Source organism: Canis lupus, chromosome 35 (assembly GCF_048164855.1).
Source record: "Canis lupus baileyi chromosome 35, mCanLup2.hap1, whole genome shotgun sequence".
Classification (NCBI taxonomy): Eukaryota; Metazoa; Chordata; class Mammalia; order Carnivora; family Canidae; genus Canis; species Canis lupus.
This window is the reverse complement of record NC_132872.1, coordinates 17,208,336-17,228,626: the sequence shown is the minus strand read 5'-3', so window position 1 is coordinate 17,228,626 and position 20,291 is coordinate 17,208,336. Positions and strand designations below refer to the sequence as shown.

General features: G+C 41.8%; 1 protein-coding gene across 3 annotated transcripts in view; it reads right to left on the bottom strand.

Moving 5' to 3' along the window:
• Window positions 1-20,291, bottom strand: part of MORC1 (MORC family CW-type zinc finger 1) — a 181,382-nt gene that overhangs the window by 27,903 nt on the left and 133,188 nt on the right. For all 3 annotated transcript variants that reach the window (XR_012024102.1, XR_012024103.1, XM_072811549.1), the window contains exons 20-23: window positions 19,534-19,600; window positions 16,245-16,391; window positions 7,560-7,647; window positions 5,431-5,484 (exon numbers count right to left, since the gene is read on the bottom strand). Coding sequence is in view for 1 of the 3 variants with exons in the window: in XM_072811549.1 (XP_072667650.1) it covers window positions 5,431-5,484; window positions 7,560-7,647; window positions 16,245-16,391; window positions 19,534-19,600 (356 nt within the window). In the remaining 2 variants the exon portion in view is untranslated. The remainder of the gene's footprint in view (window positions 1-5,430; window positions 5,485-7,559; window positions 7,648-16,244; window positions 16,392-19,533; window positions 19,601-20,291) is intronic.

The following is a 20,291-nucleotide window of genomic DNA, read 5'->3' as shown; positions in this document are numbered from 1 at the left end:
GTCTCAGTTGTTTCCCAAGAGTTCATGTTGTGGCTGAGGCACTCACAGAGTAGAAAAGGTAACGGAGAGGCCAAGTGCTCCAATTTCAAAATGACATTAATTGCTCGTATCAACACTTGGAGAGGGCCAGGGGATGTTCTGAGAAAAGAGATACAGAGCAAATCCTGTTGTGATACACATTTGAATGCTTCTGCAATAAGAAGATTTCTGTGTTCTGATATGTCTGGGCTGCCAGGTAAACTGCCAGATGGTCTCATTTGACTTCTGGGTCTACTCTTGCCTTCCCCCACCCCGACCCAAACTCATCAGGCCCCTCCCAGGCACTGTCCCCATCAGCCCCTTTAAGTACTCATTGCGCTCACGTATTTCTCCTCTTTCTATAAAATCCTTTTAACAAACAAAACCCCCTAAATACACTGAAGTCCATCTAACATTCGCTAACCACCTCCTAAATTCAAGGCATTGAATTTTGTTATAGGTGATACAAAGACGCACACACACAAAAGTGGGAGGAGAGGCAGAGGGAGAAGCAGATTCCCTGCTGAGCAGGGAGCCCACCAGGCCGCGGGGCTCAATCCCAGGACCCTGAGATCATGACTTAAATGCAAGCGCACGCGCGCACACACACACACACCATCTATATCTATCTATCTATCTATCTATCTATCTATCTATCTATCTATCTATCTCCATTTAAAGTGAGACTTAATTGTAAAATCTGTGGATTGCCATGTGAAGAAATCAGATTTTTAGAGTCTCAAACTGTTTGGGCACTTGTGTGTGGGTAACAAGAATTCACATGATGCTGAAATCCTTGGCCTGCCCCTAACTATCTACCTTATTTCCTGAGTTGCAAACGTCATTCTTCTAAGAATACACCAAGCTCATTCCTGCCTCAGGCCCTTTGCTCTTGCTGCTTTCTCTGTTAGTGAGTTTAACCCCGATCTCCATGAGGCTCACTGCTTGCCTCAGGTCTGGGCTAAAACATGGCTCAGGTATCCCTTGCTCACAGCATCCAAAGTAGCCTGCCCTTTCCCCAACATGCACCATTATGGTCTATCCCGGGGCCTTGCAGCACTATTTTATGTTTATTTACATGTTTAGTGTCTCTCATTATGTGATGTTACATTATGCTTTACCTGTCTGTCCTCTAGAATGTAACCTCAATGTAAAAAAAAAAAAAAAAAAGGAAAATTGGTTTTGTTTACCCCTGTATTTCCCATGCCTGCCACATAGTTGGTACTAGACAGTGGGGAGTTAGGACAGAAGATGTGCAGCATTCACAGCAAGGGGATTTTAAGCACGCAGGCCGATCCTGCCCGGAAATCCAGGCTATGTTCTGAGAGCACAGAGGGGAACTGGTGATCTTTGAACTTTCAAACATCTTCAATTCAACCTACAAGAAGTTGATGACTTACAACTAAGGCAGTGATCACTTCCTCCAGGAAGCTTTACAGAGGTCAACCCCAGGAAGTGGGTCTCCCAAGGCCAGACAGGGGGAGTAGGATAAATAATTCAACTCAGCCAGAATAAGGAGGACAGGGTCATAGATAGCTCAGATGTCACCAGTCACGCAGAGTTCCTAGTGTTCAGAGCTCTACAATTTCACAGCTTTTGCCATCCAGAGCAATAGCTAGGGAACGCTTCTTGATAAAAGCAACAGTAGTGAGAAAACAAACCGAAACACGTAAAATTCAAAGAAACCTGAAAAACAACATTACTGCTTTTCAGCAATAAAAGGAACGTATTATTGACAAACACTTGAATGGATATGGAGGGAGTTATGCTAAGTGAATAAAGCCAGACAGAAAGTGAATATTAAAGGACTCCATCTCTACAGCATGACTGAAATGACAAAATTATAGAGATGGAGAACAGATTAGCGGTTGCCTGGAGTTGGGGTGCCTGGGTGTGTGTGCAGTGTGACTATAAAGGAGAGAACGTGGAGAGCTCGGTAGTGGTGGGAGTTCTTTCTGGATCCTGGTTTTGGTGGTGGTCACACAAATCCACACATTTGAATAAAATGAGACATATATTTTACCAACTTCAGTTCTGTGGTTTTGATATTCTACTATAATTCTATAATTACATAAGACATAAGCATTGGGAAAAATTGAAAGGTACATGAGACCTCTCTACTATTTCATAATTTCCTGTGTGCCTATAATTACTTCAAAATAAAAAGTTCAGAAGACAACACTGTTCATACAGTATGACATTAGGAATGCTTATACAGAACCCTACCTTCAAGGTCATAGTCTCTCAAGGTCATATTTAGTCTCTCAAAGTTCACAGTTTTGTAACCAAGAAACGATATTTCCTTCAAACACAACCAGCCAGTTTCCTGATTTATTCTTCTGCCTTTCTCAGGCTAACATTTCCAATAAGTTTCTATAAAAGGTAGCAATTTTGAGAACTTTCAAAGTTCATTGTAAAAGGACTTCTGGTTGTATTAACATTTTAATTAAGATGAGTAGAGAATTTTAACAAGATGAGAGGCTTAGTTCTGCTGGTTAAACCTACTCTTGTAGAGGTATTTTGGCGGATCAAAAATGGAATTCTTTCCAAACTCCATTAATTCAGAACAGAATTAGGATTTGAAAGAAAGGATATTCAGCTGAGATTTTAATTTTCTGCCTTGAATTTAAAAAGTCAGAGTTCTCACAGCTCTGGAGAGCTCCAGAATCCTAACTAGTTAGCACAAAGTAAGGCTGGCCTCCGAGCCCTATAGATTTTGTACTCTATTTGTAGGTATATGACATGTGAGTGTTTATGGGGGCTGGCACTACAGCAGAGACAGTCAACCTTGATCCAATGCAAACGGTAGGGTCCAGATATTCAAAGGTACTACCGAATGCTGGCAGGATATAGAGTTTGATTAGAGACAATTGTTAATTTCAATGAGTCTATATCATCTAGTTAAGGAGAAAACAAAATAGACGGAACAACTACAATATAAGGCAAAACATGTAATTAATGCTAAAAAAGTTTTAAGGTTCTCTCAAAACACAGAAAGTCAAGATTAGGTTCACACGAACGTACTGAGGGAGGCTTGAAGTGGAAGGTGGCATTGGCTCCACATAGGGTGGGCAGGACTTCAAGAGGCCAACTGCAGAATGGGAGAGTAGACGAGAGTGTTCTGGGGGACAGTATGGGGAAAGGCTCAGAGGCAGGCCAGTCTAGTAGGCTGGAGCAATCCTATTTCGGATAGGGCTTGTGAGAGGAAAGAATAAAAAATGGTGGTTCATGTCAAGTTGTATAGGACCACTCATACAGTCATAAATCATCTACTACTAATAGTAGTTATGGAAACCAGGGCCAGGTGACCAGAGACATCTGTAACTTATCAAGGGTCCTCCTGTGCTTTGATGTAGCCGCCTTTATTAAAAATACATAGCTTAAAGCAAGTTGCATAGGTCTATCCTCTACATGGGTATCAAAAAATGATTTTAATAGTTTTTATAACCATGCACTTAAAACTACCAATCATTAATAAAGTCCTCATGACCAAGCAGTTTCATGCTGGGGAAGTCATGATTACAAAAAAATCGTTCTGTATTTTGCTTGCAACATCTCTGTTTCAATAGGAAGTCACAGTCTCCTGACTTTATCTTGCTTTGATTCTTTGAATCCCACTTGCCCTCAACATTAAGAGGATTCTACTCATCACCTTGTATAAATACTTACCTTACTGAGTCTGGTCTCCAAAACCCAACAACAACTTGGCTCCATTACAGATCATATAGATACCAGAAAAATATCACTTAGAAGCAGACATAAGCCTGGATAAAGTAAGATGTGGAACAACCTAATCCTTAGCAAATTTCTAAGTTTCATGGTGGTAAGCATTTGAGTCAGAGTTCCCTAACCAGTAAATATGAAGACCTGTGGGAACATCCAGGAGCCTTACTGGTACCTCTTTGAGCTGGCTGCCAGACTTAGAGTTGGGACAATTCCTGGTGGGACACTAAAAATATGGCCATCACGTACCCCCCCTTCCACAATCAGCATCCTCCCATACGTGTCTCGTTATGCAACATAGAGGTCTGCAGTAAGTTAATAATTCTTTTACACCGAAAGGCTGAGAAGCTGTGGTATACCTACTGCAAGTAACACATCCAAATTCTATCACAGGATGAAGTATGACAGTCTGGATAAGAATAAGATGCAAGACAGTGATGCAGAGAATGAGCTTTGAGTAAGACAAACCTGGGTTTCAACTTACTTATTTGAATCATGACATTGTAATAATATCTTACTCTCAGTTCCTCATTACCAACATAAAGAGAGTGGCATCTACCTCCAAGTGTTGGGAGGGTTAAAAGAAGTATTGACTATAAAAGGTCTAGTTTAGTGCCTCCCTTTACTGGCTCTTGATCAATCCCTGTTTTACATTCATGGATGAAAATAATATTAGTGCTAGAATAGGATCAAAAATATATTGAATGAAAACTTTGTCTTGTAATCTAGGAAATGTGGACAAGCACATCTTTAGGCTGAAAATGTTCAATTACTCCTTTTCAACAGACATTATTTGGGAAATAGACTCACTCTTCAGTTGCACAATGATGGGAAACATTCATTTCCAGCTGTTTATCACAGTCCAGTAGGCCCTCATTCAGAAACATCAAAGGCAAATATATCCACAAGGGTGTGAAATTTAGGTACATCCTATACTTCAAATACTTTGTGATACAGCCTTTCTAAGAAGGAATCTGGTTCAAGTTCTAATTTTCATTTCAAATTTGTCTGGTTATATGTCTTTTGTAATTCTATCTCATTTATGAAACAAGAATATCCAAACATACTCCATTCCCTACAAAAGAGATGAGGCAGTGCCTTTGTTTCTGTTGGTGCTTCTCATGATTCCATGAAGCACCAAGCACCTCCTAGTCTTTATAGGTTTGCATGTTATTGTGACAGTTTTCCAGAAGACGGCTTGTAAGCCTAAGTACCTTTAGTAGCATTAATTATTTTTATAACTATTTTTATGATAGAAAAATGATAAACTTAAAAAATTGTTGACAGGATACTAAAAAGCAAACAAAAAACATATAAAAAAACCTCCAGAGATACCAAATTGTCCAAAATAATTAAAAACTTTAATCTACCAGTGACTCCTGATTTAGTCCAGTGTCTCAGGATTTAATCTATTTCTTAAAGACGCTGGATATCATATTTTCCATTCAAAATATAGTCCTACTCCCAGTGTTTCATAAGCTTTCTGCTGTGGAAATATTCACATTTTAAAATTCAAAAAGATGTTGCTTTATGGCATCTGATATGCTACATATTAATCTTAGTCTTGATAAGAGAATACAAATTTGATTTCCTTCCAAACCTAACATTTGGAAATGCATATTATTTCTCCTTTGGAATATGGGATCATTAGAATATAAATGACTGCATTGGAAAAAAAAAAAAACTTACCTGGTTGAAGCACATTCTCAGCTTTTTGTTTATCTGCTCTGGGCACTGCTCCAGCTGTTTTTGTAAATGATAATAGAACAGGATATTAACTTTTAGAGAATGAGCTGTCTACAATGGAATTATAACATGCAAGTATCTAGTATAAAAAAAAAAAAACATCAAAGCCTAGAACTGGCCGACACTGGTACTGTGAGTCTTTTAAGCCTGGGTCTAATTAAATTAATTACCTGACATATACCTCACCTTATTCCAAAAAAAGATTAAGGCAGTTTACATAATTAATAAACAACATGGTTAAACAACTGCAGGAGAAAAAAAAGTGAAGGCAAATAAAATGACAAAGAATATTCAAGAGGATGTCAAGAAGTAGCTGGAGTCTGGATTTCTTCAATGAAATGAGAACACCACAGAAGTAGACTGGGGAGGCACTGGCATATGGGATAGTATCTAAAGCCACAGACTCGTTGAGGTCACCTAGAAACAGCCCTTAATAGAGAGAAGAAAATGACCCAGGAATGGGCCCTCAGACATGCCAACATTTGGAAACCAGAGAAGGAAATGAGTTGTGAGCAGAAAAGATGGAAGGAAGGAAAGCAAAAAAAATGGGAAATATGTTGTCATGGAGGCTACACAAAGAAAGTGGTTCAAGAAAGAAAATGTGGTCAACTGGGTTGATCTCTAAGAGGTCAGGTAAGATGAGAAGTGACTACTGCATTTGTCAGCATAGTCGTCACGGGCCTCACCAGACAGACCCAGTGAAGTCACAGAGTTGGAAGCCTGGCATTGGGGTGGGGGGGTGGTGAAAGAGAGAAGGAGGGGGGAAGGTGAGGTGAGGGTAGAGGTGAGGAAGCAGAAATAATATTGTAGATTAGAAAATTAAGGGATTCCCCCTAGGATCAGATGAAGGCATATGGCATCTCCATTAAGTTAATTATTTGCTGCTCTTTTTATTACTAGCCTTTCCATATGTATCTGTCCTTTCCACAAGCAATGCTGAGCACGAAGTCAAAGAAGGTGTTACAAGATTGCAGATTTCTTGTCCTGTGGAGTCAAATAATGAATCTCGGGGACACAAAAGGGTGAAGTGAAGTGTAAGTTTATTAAGTGAAGGTAAGAAAAGAAAGGAAAAAGAAAGCTCTCTAGAGTAAGAGGGGTCCCAAATGGGTTGCCACTGAGGGCTTTTAGGCACGGTCCTTTATGGAGAGCTTCCCCAGGGAACTTGTGACCTTGAGATCCTTGAGCTGTTCTGATTTGAGCAAGGACTATTGATAACACCCTTAATAACTTACTTCTTTGAGGTTTGGTCATTTTCTGTTATTACACTGTAGCCACCAAAGAAAAATACTCCCTAACATCTGGGGCTGGGTGGTCTGGTCTATTCTCTTTCTCTTGTTCACTCTGGTTTAGCTCTTTTGCCTGCCAGGAAGAGTCTAGGAGCCCAGTCAGGGGCCCCTTACCTTCCCTTGCCTATACCTTAACCCTTTCCTTACTCCAAGGCACCTCCCATCCTCTGTACCCCAAGATTCTTCTCGGCTCCAGTCAGCAGCTCCTGGCAGTCTCAGGCCTGCCAACCTCACTCAGCTTCACCACAGCCTTCAGTGACTTAGCAGTCTGGGGACAACCCACTGTGAGCCCAGGTACCGAACAAAGTTTTCCTTCTAAGCACACATGGCACTGACCCTGAAAGGAGATTTGGTCAATACAATTCTCTTCATCTTTCCCTGTGATGTGTTAGTCACTCTAATAAGACTAGTGCCCTGGGCACCTGCATGGCTGACCCACCCAATCCTCACCTCAGCCCCTCATAAAGGGTGGCTGAGGAAATGAACCCAAGCAACAGGAACTCTATTTTTGGTGTCATGGAGGGAGGTCAGGGACCATGTCCTCCTGTTTCTTTTCATCTTTACAGCTTGCTGTTCTCAGTCTGTAGAGCTTATTTGAACCTCGGCCACACTGGTTATAAATGTACTTTTCATTCTGAGTCATCAATGTGGTACAAAAATCTCCATCTTCATTCACTTAAGCCATTCCTGGTCCTTTTCCTGTTAACGCTTCATAATTTGTCTGCGATGAAGATTAAGTTCAGGCTTATCTGTCATTCTCTCAAAGTTCCAATAAAGCCGGCTTACCTCAAAACTTGCTGCAAGATCCTCCACAGATGTGTAGCCAAATCCTGATGGTAGCTGATACTCAGGAAAAAAATTCAGAATAAACTCCCTAGGAAGATGAGCACAGCAGAGATGGTGATACGCCAGGACAGGGACGCAGCAGTCGCCTGCTAGAACCGCTATCTCCTGGGTGTTAAACGTCTTGGCAAACGTGAACATGCCCACCAAATTGTTTTTACCACTGTCCTCAGAGTCTTCCCCAAAAAGCACAGACTGGGGAAAGGGAGGTGGGTGTGGCTATGAAAAGGCAACCGGAGGAATCCTCATGGTGATGCAACCGTTCTGGATGTTGACTGCCTCAACGCCAACATCCTGTGGTAGCGTTACCACTGGGAGGAGGTGGATAAAGGGTACAGGGGATCTCTATGATTTCTTACAACTGCTTGTGAACCTACACTTATCTTAAAATTTATCTTTAAAATTTAAAGTGTACTTTAAAAAGAATGGAAGAAAGAGGAAGGAAGGAAGGAAGGAAGGAAGGAAGGAAGGAAGGAAGGAAGGAAGGAAGGAAGGAAAGAAGGGAGGAAGGGAAGGAAGGAAGGGAAGGAGGAAGGGAAGGAAGGGAAGGAAGGAAGGAGGGAAGGGAGGGAGGGAGGGAGGAAAGGAAGGAAGGGAGGGAGGAGGGAAGGGAAGGGAAGGGAAGGGAAGGGAAGGGAAGGGAAGGGAAGGGAAGGGGGCAGGAAGGAAAGGAAGGGAGGGAAGGAGGGAGGGAAACGGGAAGGGAAGGGAAGGGAAGGGAAGGGAAGGGAAGGGAAGGGAAGGGAAGGGAAGGGAAGGGAAGGGAAGGGAAGGGAGGAAGGAAGGAAGGAAGGAAGGAAGGAAGGAAGGAAGGAAGGAAAAGAGGAAGGGAGGGGAACGGAAGGGAAGGGAAGGGAAGGGAAGGGAAGGGAGGAAGGAAGGAAGGAAGGAAGGAAGGAAGGAAGGAAGGAAGGAAAAGAGGAAGGGAGGGGAACGGAAGGGAAGGGAAGGGAAGGGAAGGGAAGGGAAGGGAAGGGAAGGGGGGAGGGAGGAAGGGAGGAGGGAAGGAGGGAGGGAGGGAGGGAAGGAGGCAGGAGACAGGCATGGGCTCACAATCCCCACCCATAATCAAGCAGCCCAGGAAAGCCCTTCACCTTCTTGAGAGTTCTTGCAGAAAACTTAACTTTGCAAAATTCCTGAAGGAAAGACATTGTCTACTTACTTTTCTCCCTTAAGAAAACCAGAGAACTTAATTCTCCAGAGTAATTCCTTTCATCTTGCATTCTGTGGCTGCTCTTAGAAATCATACACGGACTCTCTCTTTCCCAACAGTGATTGGCCACTGTTCTGACAGGTGCTTCATTCTGCCGAGAGGCAGCAGCGCCCCGCCCTTGTAGTGTGACAGCTTTTCTGGGATTAGTCACCTGGGCGATACATATTTCATTCCTGGGAGAATATGAAATCTAGAAATTTATAGCTACAACATCTTAAAAGTGTACAGTGTTTTTATGTTGAAGGGTTCTAAGAACCTCATGTATATTATCCAAGGGATTCACAAGATTTTTCAACCGTAAAATAACACGGCACTCAAAAATTTTAAAAAGCTGTTTCTTACATAGTTTATATTTCAAGTGTTTTAAGATCATTTGTTTAATAATCATTTATAGTTTTAAGAAAAATTTAATCCAAAACATTAAAAATCCTCAGCGCTGCGCAACATTAAACATCTCACACACACACACACGCTCCAGAATTCCTCGCCTGGCTAGTAAGGAGGTGGGTGGCCAGCAGGTATCTGAGATGCGCAGAAATCGGATGGCATAGAAAGCAGAGCTACAACTGGAGTCCTGAGCAAAGAGGGCCTGTGGTCACTGCCAGGACTGGTTTGGTGGGGCTGAAAGGGGGAGGTCTTTTACACAAAGCAGCCCCCCTCCACATTCAGTCTCCCGTCCTCCAGCACACGATTCGAGCCTCTCCTGAGCAACCATCCTTTATGGGGGGCCTAAATTCTTTTGGGTTTAGATCTAGAGCAAATCAGCAATCTTCTGGGGAGGTGCTTCCAGAGAAGCAGGTATTAGGTGCTGGTAGCATTTGGTTGGGACTGGGAGAGGGTGCAGGGGAGGGGAGGGGGCTACGAAAAAATTCTCGGTGACTTCTGAATTGTCCTCAACCTACGCAATCTCTACATCAGAACTGACGCCAAACATCATCTAGAGTCTAAGTAATTTCTCACACATACCTACTATTATTTCTAAAGATAGATACCATTTTAAAATACAACTTTATGTAAAAGTTTTGCAGCTTTTGCCATGTTGTATTTTCTCAAAACACTCAGGCTCAATAATCCCCCAGATACTCGCTGAACCCCACTATGACATAGCTTTTACCCAGGGACCCCTGCCAGAGCCTGGCATCGTGCCCCCATGCTAGGAACCCATACATTCTTAGTACTCGGCATTCAGTAGTGGGGAATGCAGGCAGGGAAGCAAGCTTTTCCAGGACAGGGTGGTAAGTGCTGGGATGAGAATGGGATGCAGTGCCACGGTCACTGCGATGAGGGGCCCTCACTGTCACGGGGAGCCCCAGAGGAGGAGGAGTTGTTAGCCAACTGTGGGGTAGGAAGGCGGGGGCATGGGAAGCAAGTATGACAGGCCACTGCACTACATGTTGGGGACAAATTTATTTTTCAAAGATTTTATTTATTTCCTTGAGAAAGAGAACACAAGCAGAGGGATCAGGAGAGAGAGAAGGGGCTCCCCCCACCCCAGTGAGCAGAGCCCAAGACCCCGTGATCATGACCTGAGCTGAAGGCAGACACTTAAGCGACTGAGCCACCCAGATGCCCCGGGGACAAGTATTTTCTGGCAACACAGAGCCCCCCAGTCACATTCCACCACTCTTTAGAAAGTGCTAGAAATGTGCTGAGGGCTACTATATGCTTCATAGACGTAACTTCACGTAATCTTTATGGAACAACTTTGATTGAGGAAACATTCTTACTTTGAGCCTCTCTGGTTTCCTGATTACTAAGGACCCACCCCCCATGGGCCCTAGCAGGTCCCCTGCACTCTCCTGTCTCCCCCTCCAGGGCCTCCGGTTTCTGCCTTTCACTCTCTCCTCCCCAGAGCTGCTGCTAAGTAGCTTTTCCCTCGGGGATTCTGTCCCATAAGACACCAAGTCAGAGGAAAAATTATACAGCTCCTGTGGTCTCCAAGCATAAACACACAGACTTCTTCGTTTTCCTGAAAGGTGAATTCAGAAAAACTTAGGTGCTGTCAGAAAACGGTGAAGACCCCAAACATCGCAGAAGCAGGGTGCGAGTGTAGTTAAGAACTCTTAGAAAATTCCTTCATTTATTGCCTTGAGTCCCTTTCTTCAGGGGTATTCCTTGCTGACACCTTCTTTTGTTCCTGAGAGTGGATCAAACCTCTCTTCACTCACAAACTTTAGGTTCCCCTTAGGACACAGTGATCCTCTAATCCGTGAAAGGGGGGCTTCCAGGAGGTGGGCCAGGAGGCGCTCAGCACAAAGCTGCAGGGATGAAGTGGCGTCTGTTCACCAGTATCCACAGAACCAGGTGGATACTGTGCACCTGGGGGGACTCATGAATCAAGTGCTGCCTTTTCAACAGGCCTCTTGGCCCGTAGGAACAGCCCTCCTTCCCATGGAGCATCTACTCACAGTTCTACCCTCAGGCTTGACAAGAAAATCAAGGAAAATGTCTTGGCTTAACACTTTCTTCTCAAGCATTTAAGAAGGAAATATCCTAAAGATCTTCCAGAGCTATTACTTGCATCCAGGACCCTAGGAGGTCCTTCCTTGGCTATGAGGCCCATCCCGGCTGAATTCCTATAAAATCCACATCCAGATCTGCAAATTTGATCTGGAAGTTTTTACAGAGATCAGCCGGGTGAGCTACAACCCTGCATAGCACTGCTTGCATCCGTGGTGGCCAAGCTTGGAAACGCTGCAGCTAAGGGTCATTTCCTTTGCACTCCATGGTCCTATTCCCTTCTCAACGGAGTGGTTTTTGCTTATGAAAAATCTCTTACTTGCATTAATACAGCTTCATTGTCTCTAGACATGAGCAGGGAAACACGGAAATACCTAGTCATCCAGCTGCTCTTTTTAAAAAGTAACCAAGTTAATAAGCATAGTCCTGGGTGGCTCAGTAGGTTAAGGATCTGCCCTCAGTTCAAGTCATGGTCTCAGGGTCCTGGGATCGAGCCCTGCATTCAGCTCCCTGCTCGGAGGGGAGTCTGCTTCTTCCTCTGCCTCCCCTCTCTACTCATGCCCTCTCCCTCTCACTCTCAAATAAATACAAAAAAAAAAATCTTTAAAATAAAATAAGCTTGGTCTTGGCTAAGAAAAAGAATAAGCCTCTTACTCAAGGTAGATTGAAACTCTCTTCTCCAACCCAGTGAAAGAGAAAGATGAGGATGAATTGAAATGGCAAAGCTTCATTTCCCCAAACCAGGATATCAGATCACGTTTTTTGACAGACCTCAACTGCTAGTGTATTTACTTTTGTGGGCTTTTCTCTTGCTTCAGTAACTGGCAGCAACCTGTACCAAGGGATTTCCTTTTTATTTTTATTTTTTTATTTTTATTTATTTTTTAAAGATTTTATGAGAGAGAGAGAAAGAGAGGGGAGAGAGAGAGAGGAGAGAGAGAGAGAGAGAGAGAGAGAGAGAGAGAGAGAGAGGCAGAGGAGAAGCAGGCTCCATGCAGGGAGCCCCATGTGGTACTCGATCCCAGGACTCCAGGATCACTCCCTGGGCTTAAGGCGGTGCTAAACCGCTGAGGCACTCAGGGATCCCCTGGGGACTTCTTTTTTTAAAACTTATTTTTGATGCTTTTAAAACTGAAGCTAACACAAAGCATGTTTGGGCTTTTGCAGAGTTGAAATAAATGAAGTCTGCCCTATTATCAAGTTTATATATACACAATAAACTGAAACAAGGGGTTATAGGGCTAGCAGTTAACAGCAAGGACTATGAGACTGCCAGGATGCAAATTCCAGCTCTATCACCCAAGAGTTATATAATGCTGGGCAGATCACTCAACCTCTACAAACCTCACTTTTCTCATCTGTAAAATGGGGATAATAAAGGTCTATTTATAGGGCTGTTGAAAAGTTTAAAAGTTAGTTAACACATGGAAAGCCCTTAAGACAGTGCCTGGTACACAGAAAGTACATAATAAATATGTATTATTATGATGATTAATATTGAGAGTAACCTGAGATTGAATACTACTCCAATATTAGGATCATCTGATACAGCTTAACAGTCTGGATCCTAGTTTAGTTCTGCTACCTCTGACTTAACACACCCCATAATCTGAAAATATTTTAATATCCAGCAATACCATTCACTGCATTTAACATTAATCCATCTCAGCTTTATTAGAAGTATTCTTTGAGGGGCCCCTGGGTAGCTCAGTCAGTTAAGTGCCCGACTCTTGATCTCAGCTTAGGTCTTGATCTCAGGGTCATGAGTTCAAGCCCTACATTGGGCTCTATGCTGGGCATGGAGGCTACTAAAAAGAAAAGAAAATTATTTTTTGAATACCAAGTATTATATGCTAGACAAATATGGAAAATCCAATCTGTTTTCAAATATGTTAACTATATTTGGGGGTTAAATAAACTAATACACAAAACAAAAGTAATGTAAGTCAGAAAACGCTAAACTGAGCGTAATCAGGTAATGAAAATGAACAATGAAAATGATTATTTTTATTAATTTATTTCATTAACATGAAATAAACAGAAGTGTCTGGACTCCACTTTGGCTGTGTGGAAAGGGATAAGGATGATGGCACGTCCAAAGTGAACCAAGTGGAGGGAAAGGGCTCTAACGATTCTCTTCATCATGTGACAAGCAAGGCAAACCTAGTGAACAAGCATCAGTGAACAACGCACGGTACCTTCCACATTCTGCACAGCCAGCTGTGATCCTCACACCTTGAGAATGTGAGGTCTAGTTAGCACAATGAATAACACGTGGACCAGACACAGAATAGCGCAGTGCAGGGGGTAAACATAACAAAGAAGACAAGAAATCTGTTTTCATCCGTGAAATGTGAGAAAACATACTACATGCTGCTCAAGGCAAAAGAGAAGATTGATGAATGAGGAGCCCATTTTATTCCAGTTAAACTTTGTGTTCTGTACAATTCTTTTCCCACTTAATATTTTTGTAAAACAATCACCACAAAAAAAAATTCAAGCTGGTCCTGAAAAGAGCTGATTTATTAATATGTTTGGCTTTCAGAGTGTTCAGCTGATAATTGTACAGTGATTTCAAGCAGCAAAGATTCCACATGTTCATTAGGGAGATGGTATCCAGGAAACTTTAATTTCCTAGTGATGCCTAATTATAGAAGTGAACATACTTTAAAGTCCTAGCACTCTCAATCACATTATCTCCTTTTTGATCACATGTAACATTAAAATTAATAATAATGATACACTTAAATGCAGAACAAAAATGAGCCAAGGGAAAAATAAGGAAAATGATGATACACAGAGGCATACCCCAACTCTGCTGCAACGCAAACAGACGGGTCTCTACAGATCCCAGTGTGGACAGCCCCAAAGGGGGTGTGTGTGTTATAAGTTGTGTACGAACATATATACATACACACATACACACTAAGGTATATAGACGTGTATATATATAGACACTTCTGTATGTATATGCATGTGTCTATACACCTGTGTCTGTGTGTATACGCAGTGGTTAAGAGCATGAGACTATATATCAGGGAGCCTAGGCTTAAACCCAGCCCTGTCCTAGTAGTTGTGTAATTATGACTTTGAGTGTGTTGGTTTCTCTAAGCTTCTGTTTCCTCATCCATTAAAAAAAAATAATATCAACTCCATAAGTTTGTGGGAGAAAGGAGCTGATAACACAAATAAGATACTTGGGTGAGCCTAAAATATAATAACAGCTCAAAAGTATAGCTATTCTTATCAAGAAGCAAAATTCCAATCATGTGGTCAGATCCATGCATCTTTTGTAATATGTACCCATTTATTGATATATACAGGCACATTCATAGATACAATTTATTGCATAGTCGTAGTGCTCAACTGACATGCCTGAACCTTGGAACCAGTAAGGAACAAATCAGGATTCACATTTGGCTACCCAACTTCAAAACTGAAGAGCTTACATATTAATTCTGGGCAAATACTGACAGAACTGGCTAGAGAATCCCATTCTTGAATGACTACACTATAGACCATGACAATATGAGACTGACATCCATCCAGATCATTGGGTGGCAAGTGGTCTTTTTCAACCCCATAATATCTGTACAACACTGAGGTCTGGCCTGTTTCCATCCCATTCCCAGGCTAGTGGAAGCCTGCCAATTCAGACATCAGTGCAGATTTAGTGGTCAAAACTTCAGTGTTCAGAAATGTAGCCCTCTGGTTCCATTTCTTGGTCAACAACTTGTCTCTGGAACCCTAGTATCATTAGTGAAGATGTGCCCTGATGCGAAGTCCAAGAAGATCTACCTACGTATCACCAAGAGTGCCTCTTCCTTTCTGCTGGGGCAGGGTAGATGCTAGGAGAGTGTTTCTAAAGGACAGGTGGGGCATCGTTGCGCCTGTATGCAGAGCCCCACAGCCCTGAATGTTACCACAGAAGTTTCCAGAAAGCCCAGGACAACTGCAGAATTGAGCTCAAGTCTTACAGTGCTTTGCAGTCTACTATCACACACAAGATCAAAGCCTGAGTAGAAGTTGCAGCTCCCTATATATATGCTCCACCTCTACATTTCTCTTTGCCAACTTTCTAATTCCAGCCTTTGCCAACTCTCTTCTTCAGGAAGTTTTTGTAATCACTCATGGATCAGAGGTCAAAGAAACTGTCCTAATGGAAAATACGATCTAGTTAGGGCACATGGTGTGTTCTCCTTGGTTGAAAGCCTCTTACTTTACAACACAGGCCACTCACAGTCTGTGAACCCTAATCAAACCAACTGGCTCTGCTAATTTAGTGGTGTTACTGCTCCTGCACCTTCCCTCTCCAGAGGTTACTAATTTAAGAGCACTCTTCTCTATTCTAACTTCTTTGGCTTGATTATAAAGCCTCCTATCATCAGCCCCTATTTGGAAAAATTCTGAATCCTGGACTGTATCCCATCTCTGTCTCCATCCTTTAGGAATTAAGATCCAGACATCTAAATTCCTCATTTGCCATGTCCACAAATATTAACATTCTACACTGAACCAAAAAGTAAAACTCAATTTCCCTTAATAAGTTTAGTGTCTAAAGCTCCAAAGGGAGACTTTTCAGAAGGCCACACAAATCTTAGGAGGGTCTTTGTCAGGCAAAAACCAAATAAATAAAAAATAAAAGAGAAAGGAAGGGAGGGAGGGAGGGAAGAAGAAATTCAGTAAAAATTCTTTGTAACATCCAGGAGATAACTAACATCTATCCCACTGCCAGACCACATGACAACAGGCAGTTAGCGACTACAGTTCTATTTAAAAAGACATTTAACCCATGGTGTATCTGCATCAGTACAGGTAGGAGACAAGTTATAAAGTCATTCTATTGAATCTTCTTGAAGACTTTACTACTCAATAGGGGGAAAAAAAGATTAGGAGTCGTCACTGCTTAGAAAGTTCAACAAAGCATATAGAAGTATGGTAGCAAATATCTTTACCTTAATTTAAACGACAGTTTTCTTACTGTTTCCTTGATAGATGTGCCTTGGGAAGACTTTGTCAGTACAGAAGCGACGTTACAACCACCACTCACAGAAAAGCTGGCGTTGCATCCAGAACCTGGACTTGAATCTTCCATCAGTGCACTGTGCAAAAACAAGCTGAGACTTATAATTTCAAAGCCGGAATCATATAAGATACTAATAAATTCAGAGACATTAAAATACAACAAACGAGAGCGAGGCCATATACGTCATGCTAAAAACTTTCATTTAGGTAGTTATAAAAAATCAATTCTCAACTAGAAAAATTACTATTTATTCCTGACAAATTTTGTTTCAAGGTTTTTGTGTAGCCACAATTAAACAGAATTGGTGGTAATGTATTCTCAACAACAGTAGTCACATACCATTTGTCTCATTTGTTGAAAGAGGCTTTTGAATTGAAGTTCTGTTTTAGCCTGGGGGAAGGTACATACAGAACTAAAACAAAAAGGGGCAAAGTCAGGTGAAAGCACTTAGGTAAGATCTGGAGGAAGAGGAGTGTTCCAGGTGATGTGTAATGATCCTGGGTAGTAATGAGGCAGGACTACTGGTACAGTGAAAAGGCAGGGCTGCTGGAGTAGAGAAGAAAGGGATGGGAGGATAAGGGGGTAGGGGTAAGAGGGGATGGGGGGGTGGGAGGAGGTGGGGGGAGGGCTGGCACCCATGGCCACAGGACATGAACTGGAGCTTATTCTAAGCGGAGCAGACATTACCACTAGAGGGTTTCTGACATGGAAGCAAGGTTATCTATTATGTTTTAAAAGGAAAACTGGCTGCAGCATAGAGAATAATTCACAGCGAGAATGCTCAGAAAGTGTAGCATGTTAATGAGACCCCAAGCTTTCAGTATTGTGGGAACAGAAAAAAGTTCAAGAGGGCTGGGGGACATGCAATTTGGGAGGCCAAGCTGCATGGGAAGGTAGGGGTGAGATCATGTAGGGATCTGTTTGTCAAATAAGGAGGAGATTTTTGTCATCTTTTCATGCTAGTGTTAAAGCTCTAGAGAGTTTTATATGTTTATACTGTATGGGTCATTTAAAAATTGGACAAAAGCTTGTATCAAATGGAATGTGTTTCTACCGTCAACACGTTTTTGGCATTGATTCTACTAACTTCAGCTGAATTTTATTTAAGGTTAAGAATATTATAACTAATGCTTGTCTCTTCAAGAATTATTTGTACAATATTTGAAGCCTATTAACTATAACTTTCTTTACGCTAAAATTTTATTAAAGTAATCCTCTAAAAAATTCTTTTAACATTTTTTGGGATGCTGAAAAGTTATGCCGGCACTGGGGGGTAAAAGGTAAAATGTACTACACCTGAACCTGTTTCTCTTCCTGCCAAATAATAATAGTGCCCACCACAGAGAATGTGCTGAGGATTAGCCAAGACATACAAAGAATTCAGCCCAATGCCTATGCTTAGTAAGTGCTCAGTAAATAGCACCTAATTATTACTGTTATTATGATCATCTTTATCATCACTACCATTATTAGTGAATTTGATAAGAATCTTCCACGAAGACTTTTAATTGGACCACAGTTCTAACACTCATGTTGTAGATGTAACTCAAAGATGATTAAAAAAAACAAACACACACAATCTCATAAAAACCTAAGAGTAACATATAATACATACACACACACACACACATAATGTGTTTTACTTTGGGGGTGAATTTGAAATTTTAACTCAAACTTTAATAAATAACTCTAGGTTAAACCATTGTCCATAAAGTGGCCTAGCAATGGAATGGGGGGGAGGGGAAACGGCATCATTGATTCAATCAACAAATACACCAACTTGGAGTCAGCTGCTATTCTGAACACTAATGACACAGAGATGAGAGCAAGAGAGCCCTGCTCTTGTGGAGTGAATTAGCTCCCAGTGAAAAATACAGAAAGAGCACGCTAGAATGTAAAATATTAAAAGAAATAGTCGAGTCAATAAGATACTTTTGCATAGTAACAAGTGCTCTGAACAAAACCATGCAGGATGCTAAGATCTGATAGGGTGCCTCATCAGGAGTGGGACAGGCAATTTTGGATGGAGTACCGTGGGAAGACTTCTCAGACACTTGAAGTTATGAAGAAGAAAAGATACTGCCCCTGTCCTTATGGGAAGACAGACATTCAAATGGACAATCCCACTGGACTGGATGATGGTGTTGCAAACCATTGTATGTCAGAATATAGCTGGTATTTAACAGATAATTATGGAGGTTGAGGGATGACCAATTTGATCACTGCAGCAGTGGCTCTCTGAAACCCTTGAGCTTGCCAGCAAGACTTGGGGGCCCCAGAGGGAAGAACACCTGAACCAGACCTTGAAGGAAAGAGTTACAGACTGGTCCAGCTTGCAGAGGGCAAAGGAAGCAGTGTGGAAAGAGTGATGGAAGTGTGATAAAACAGGGCTTAAAGCAATTCCGAAACTGAGAAGCAGAGTGGGGGCTATAGGAAGGGCCAAGAGTGAAGGGGACTGACATCATGCTAAGGGATAGTTTATAACTTATCTTGCAAGTGATAGGGCCACAAAAGGCTTCTGGGTAGAACAGGGAAGTGGGGGGATGTGAGGATCAGAGGGGCTCCTCTGTCAGCAGGTAGAGAGAATAAAGATGTTTTTATCTGGCACTTCGTTCTATACTCCAATGCAAAAAGAGCCCAGGATTTAGATCCAGGGACACTGGGTCTAAATGCCTGGAAAGCACCTTTGACAAGTTTGTCTGAGTGAGGGTAAGGGTTTGCTTCCTTGAAAATGTTCCTATTTTCTTGGGCATCCAAAATATTCAGCTGATTTTATGTTAAAAATGACAAAAGTCTCAGGTCAAGAAAATTCCAGAAACGCAATGATTATCATAATTATATTTACATATAACAGATAATGAGCCACACAAAAAAACCAGGTTCCTGATTGTATATTCACACCTTATATATGTGACATTTTCAGTTCTTTGACTGCATTACAGTAATTTAAATTAGCTGCTCGCGGTGAGTAGGAAGTTAAGCCTGTTCCACTTCATTATCCCCAAATCCTCACAAAAGAAAATAAAAAGGTTTGGGGAAAAGGTAAGAAACCTAGCCGTATTCTATTCTTTCTTGTCTCCTTTGTAATTTTGGTTCTGTTCTTAATTGCCTTTGCTTGTTGCTATTATTTTCTTTCTTCTTGTATTTAAACATTGATAATTACTTTGCAACAGTATAATTGCACTCACTTGGAATTTGTATAATTGCGGTACACTCACCTTTCCCGGTTAGGTAATGAAGAGTTTCTCTTTATTTCTGGATTATCACTGCACAGCTCCTGCTTTTCTTCAAAAGACCGATAAAATGAAGACAATCACATTTTGATAATCACACAATAAAGTGAACTGAAAGAAGTGTCGGCAGTTTATTAACTACTTATAATTTGGCTTTTTATTCCAAACATCTCCTTATTAAGGATATTGAACCGATATGTTTTTTTTCTTAAAGATTTATTTATCCATGAGACAGAGAGAGAGAGACAGAGACAGAGAGAGAGAGAGGCAGAGACATAGGCAGAGGGAGAAAGAGGCTCCTCACAGGGAGCCCGACGTGGGACTCAATCCCAAATCCCAGGATCATGCCCTGAGCTGAAGGCAGATGCTCAACACTGAGCCACCCAAGCGTCCCTGCACCAATATGTTCTTAATGTGACTTATATTAACCTTTTAATAAAGTGTAGATGATGTATATAATAATCCAAGAGCCTTTGTAATTTATTTTTTCTAAGTTCTTATTCATGATGCTTATTACTCGTGACGGGTGTGCACGGGTGACTGCTTGAGGCCGTCGGGATTCCCTTTCCTCACCAGCCTCTGCCCAGACAACCTCCCATCTTCTCCCTAGAATCCCACTCTATTCCATTTTAGGTTCAGGTTCAAGAACATCCTAACAGATGCCAACCCCAAACATATCTCTAGTAGAGAGTTTAATTATAAAGCAGGAAGAGATCTGGAGTCATCTAGTCGACCTTCTCATT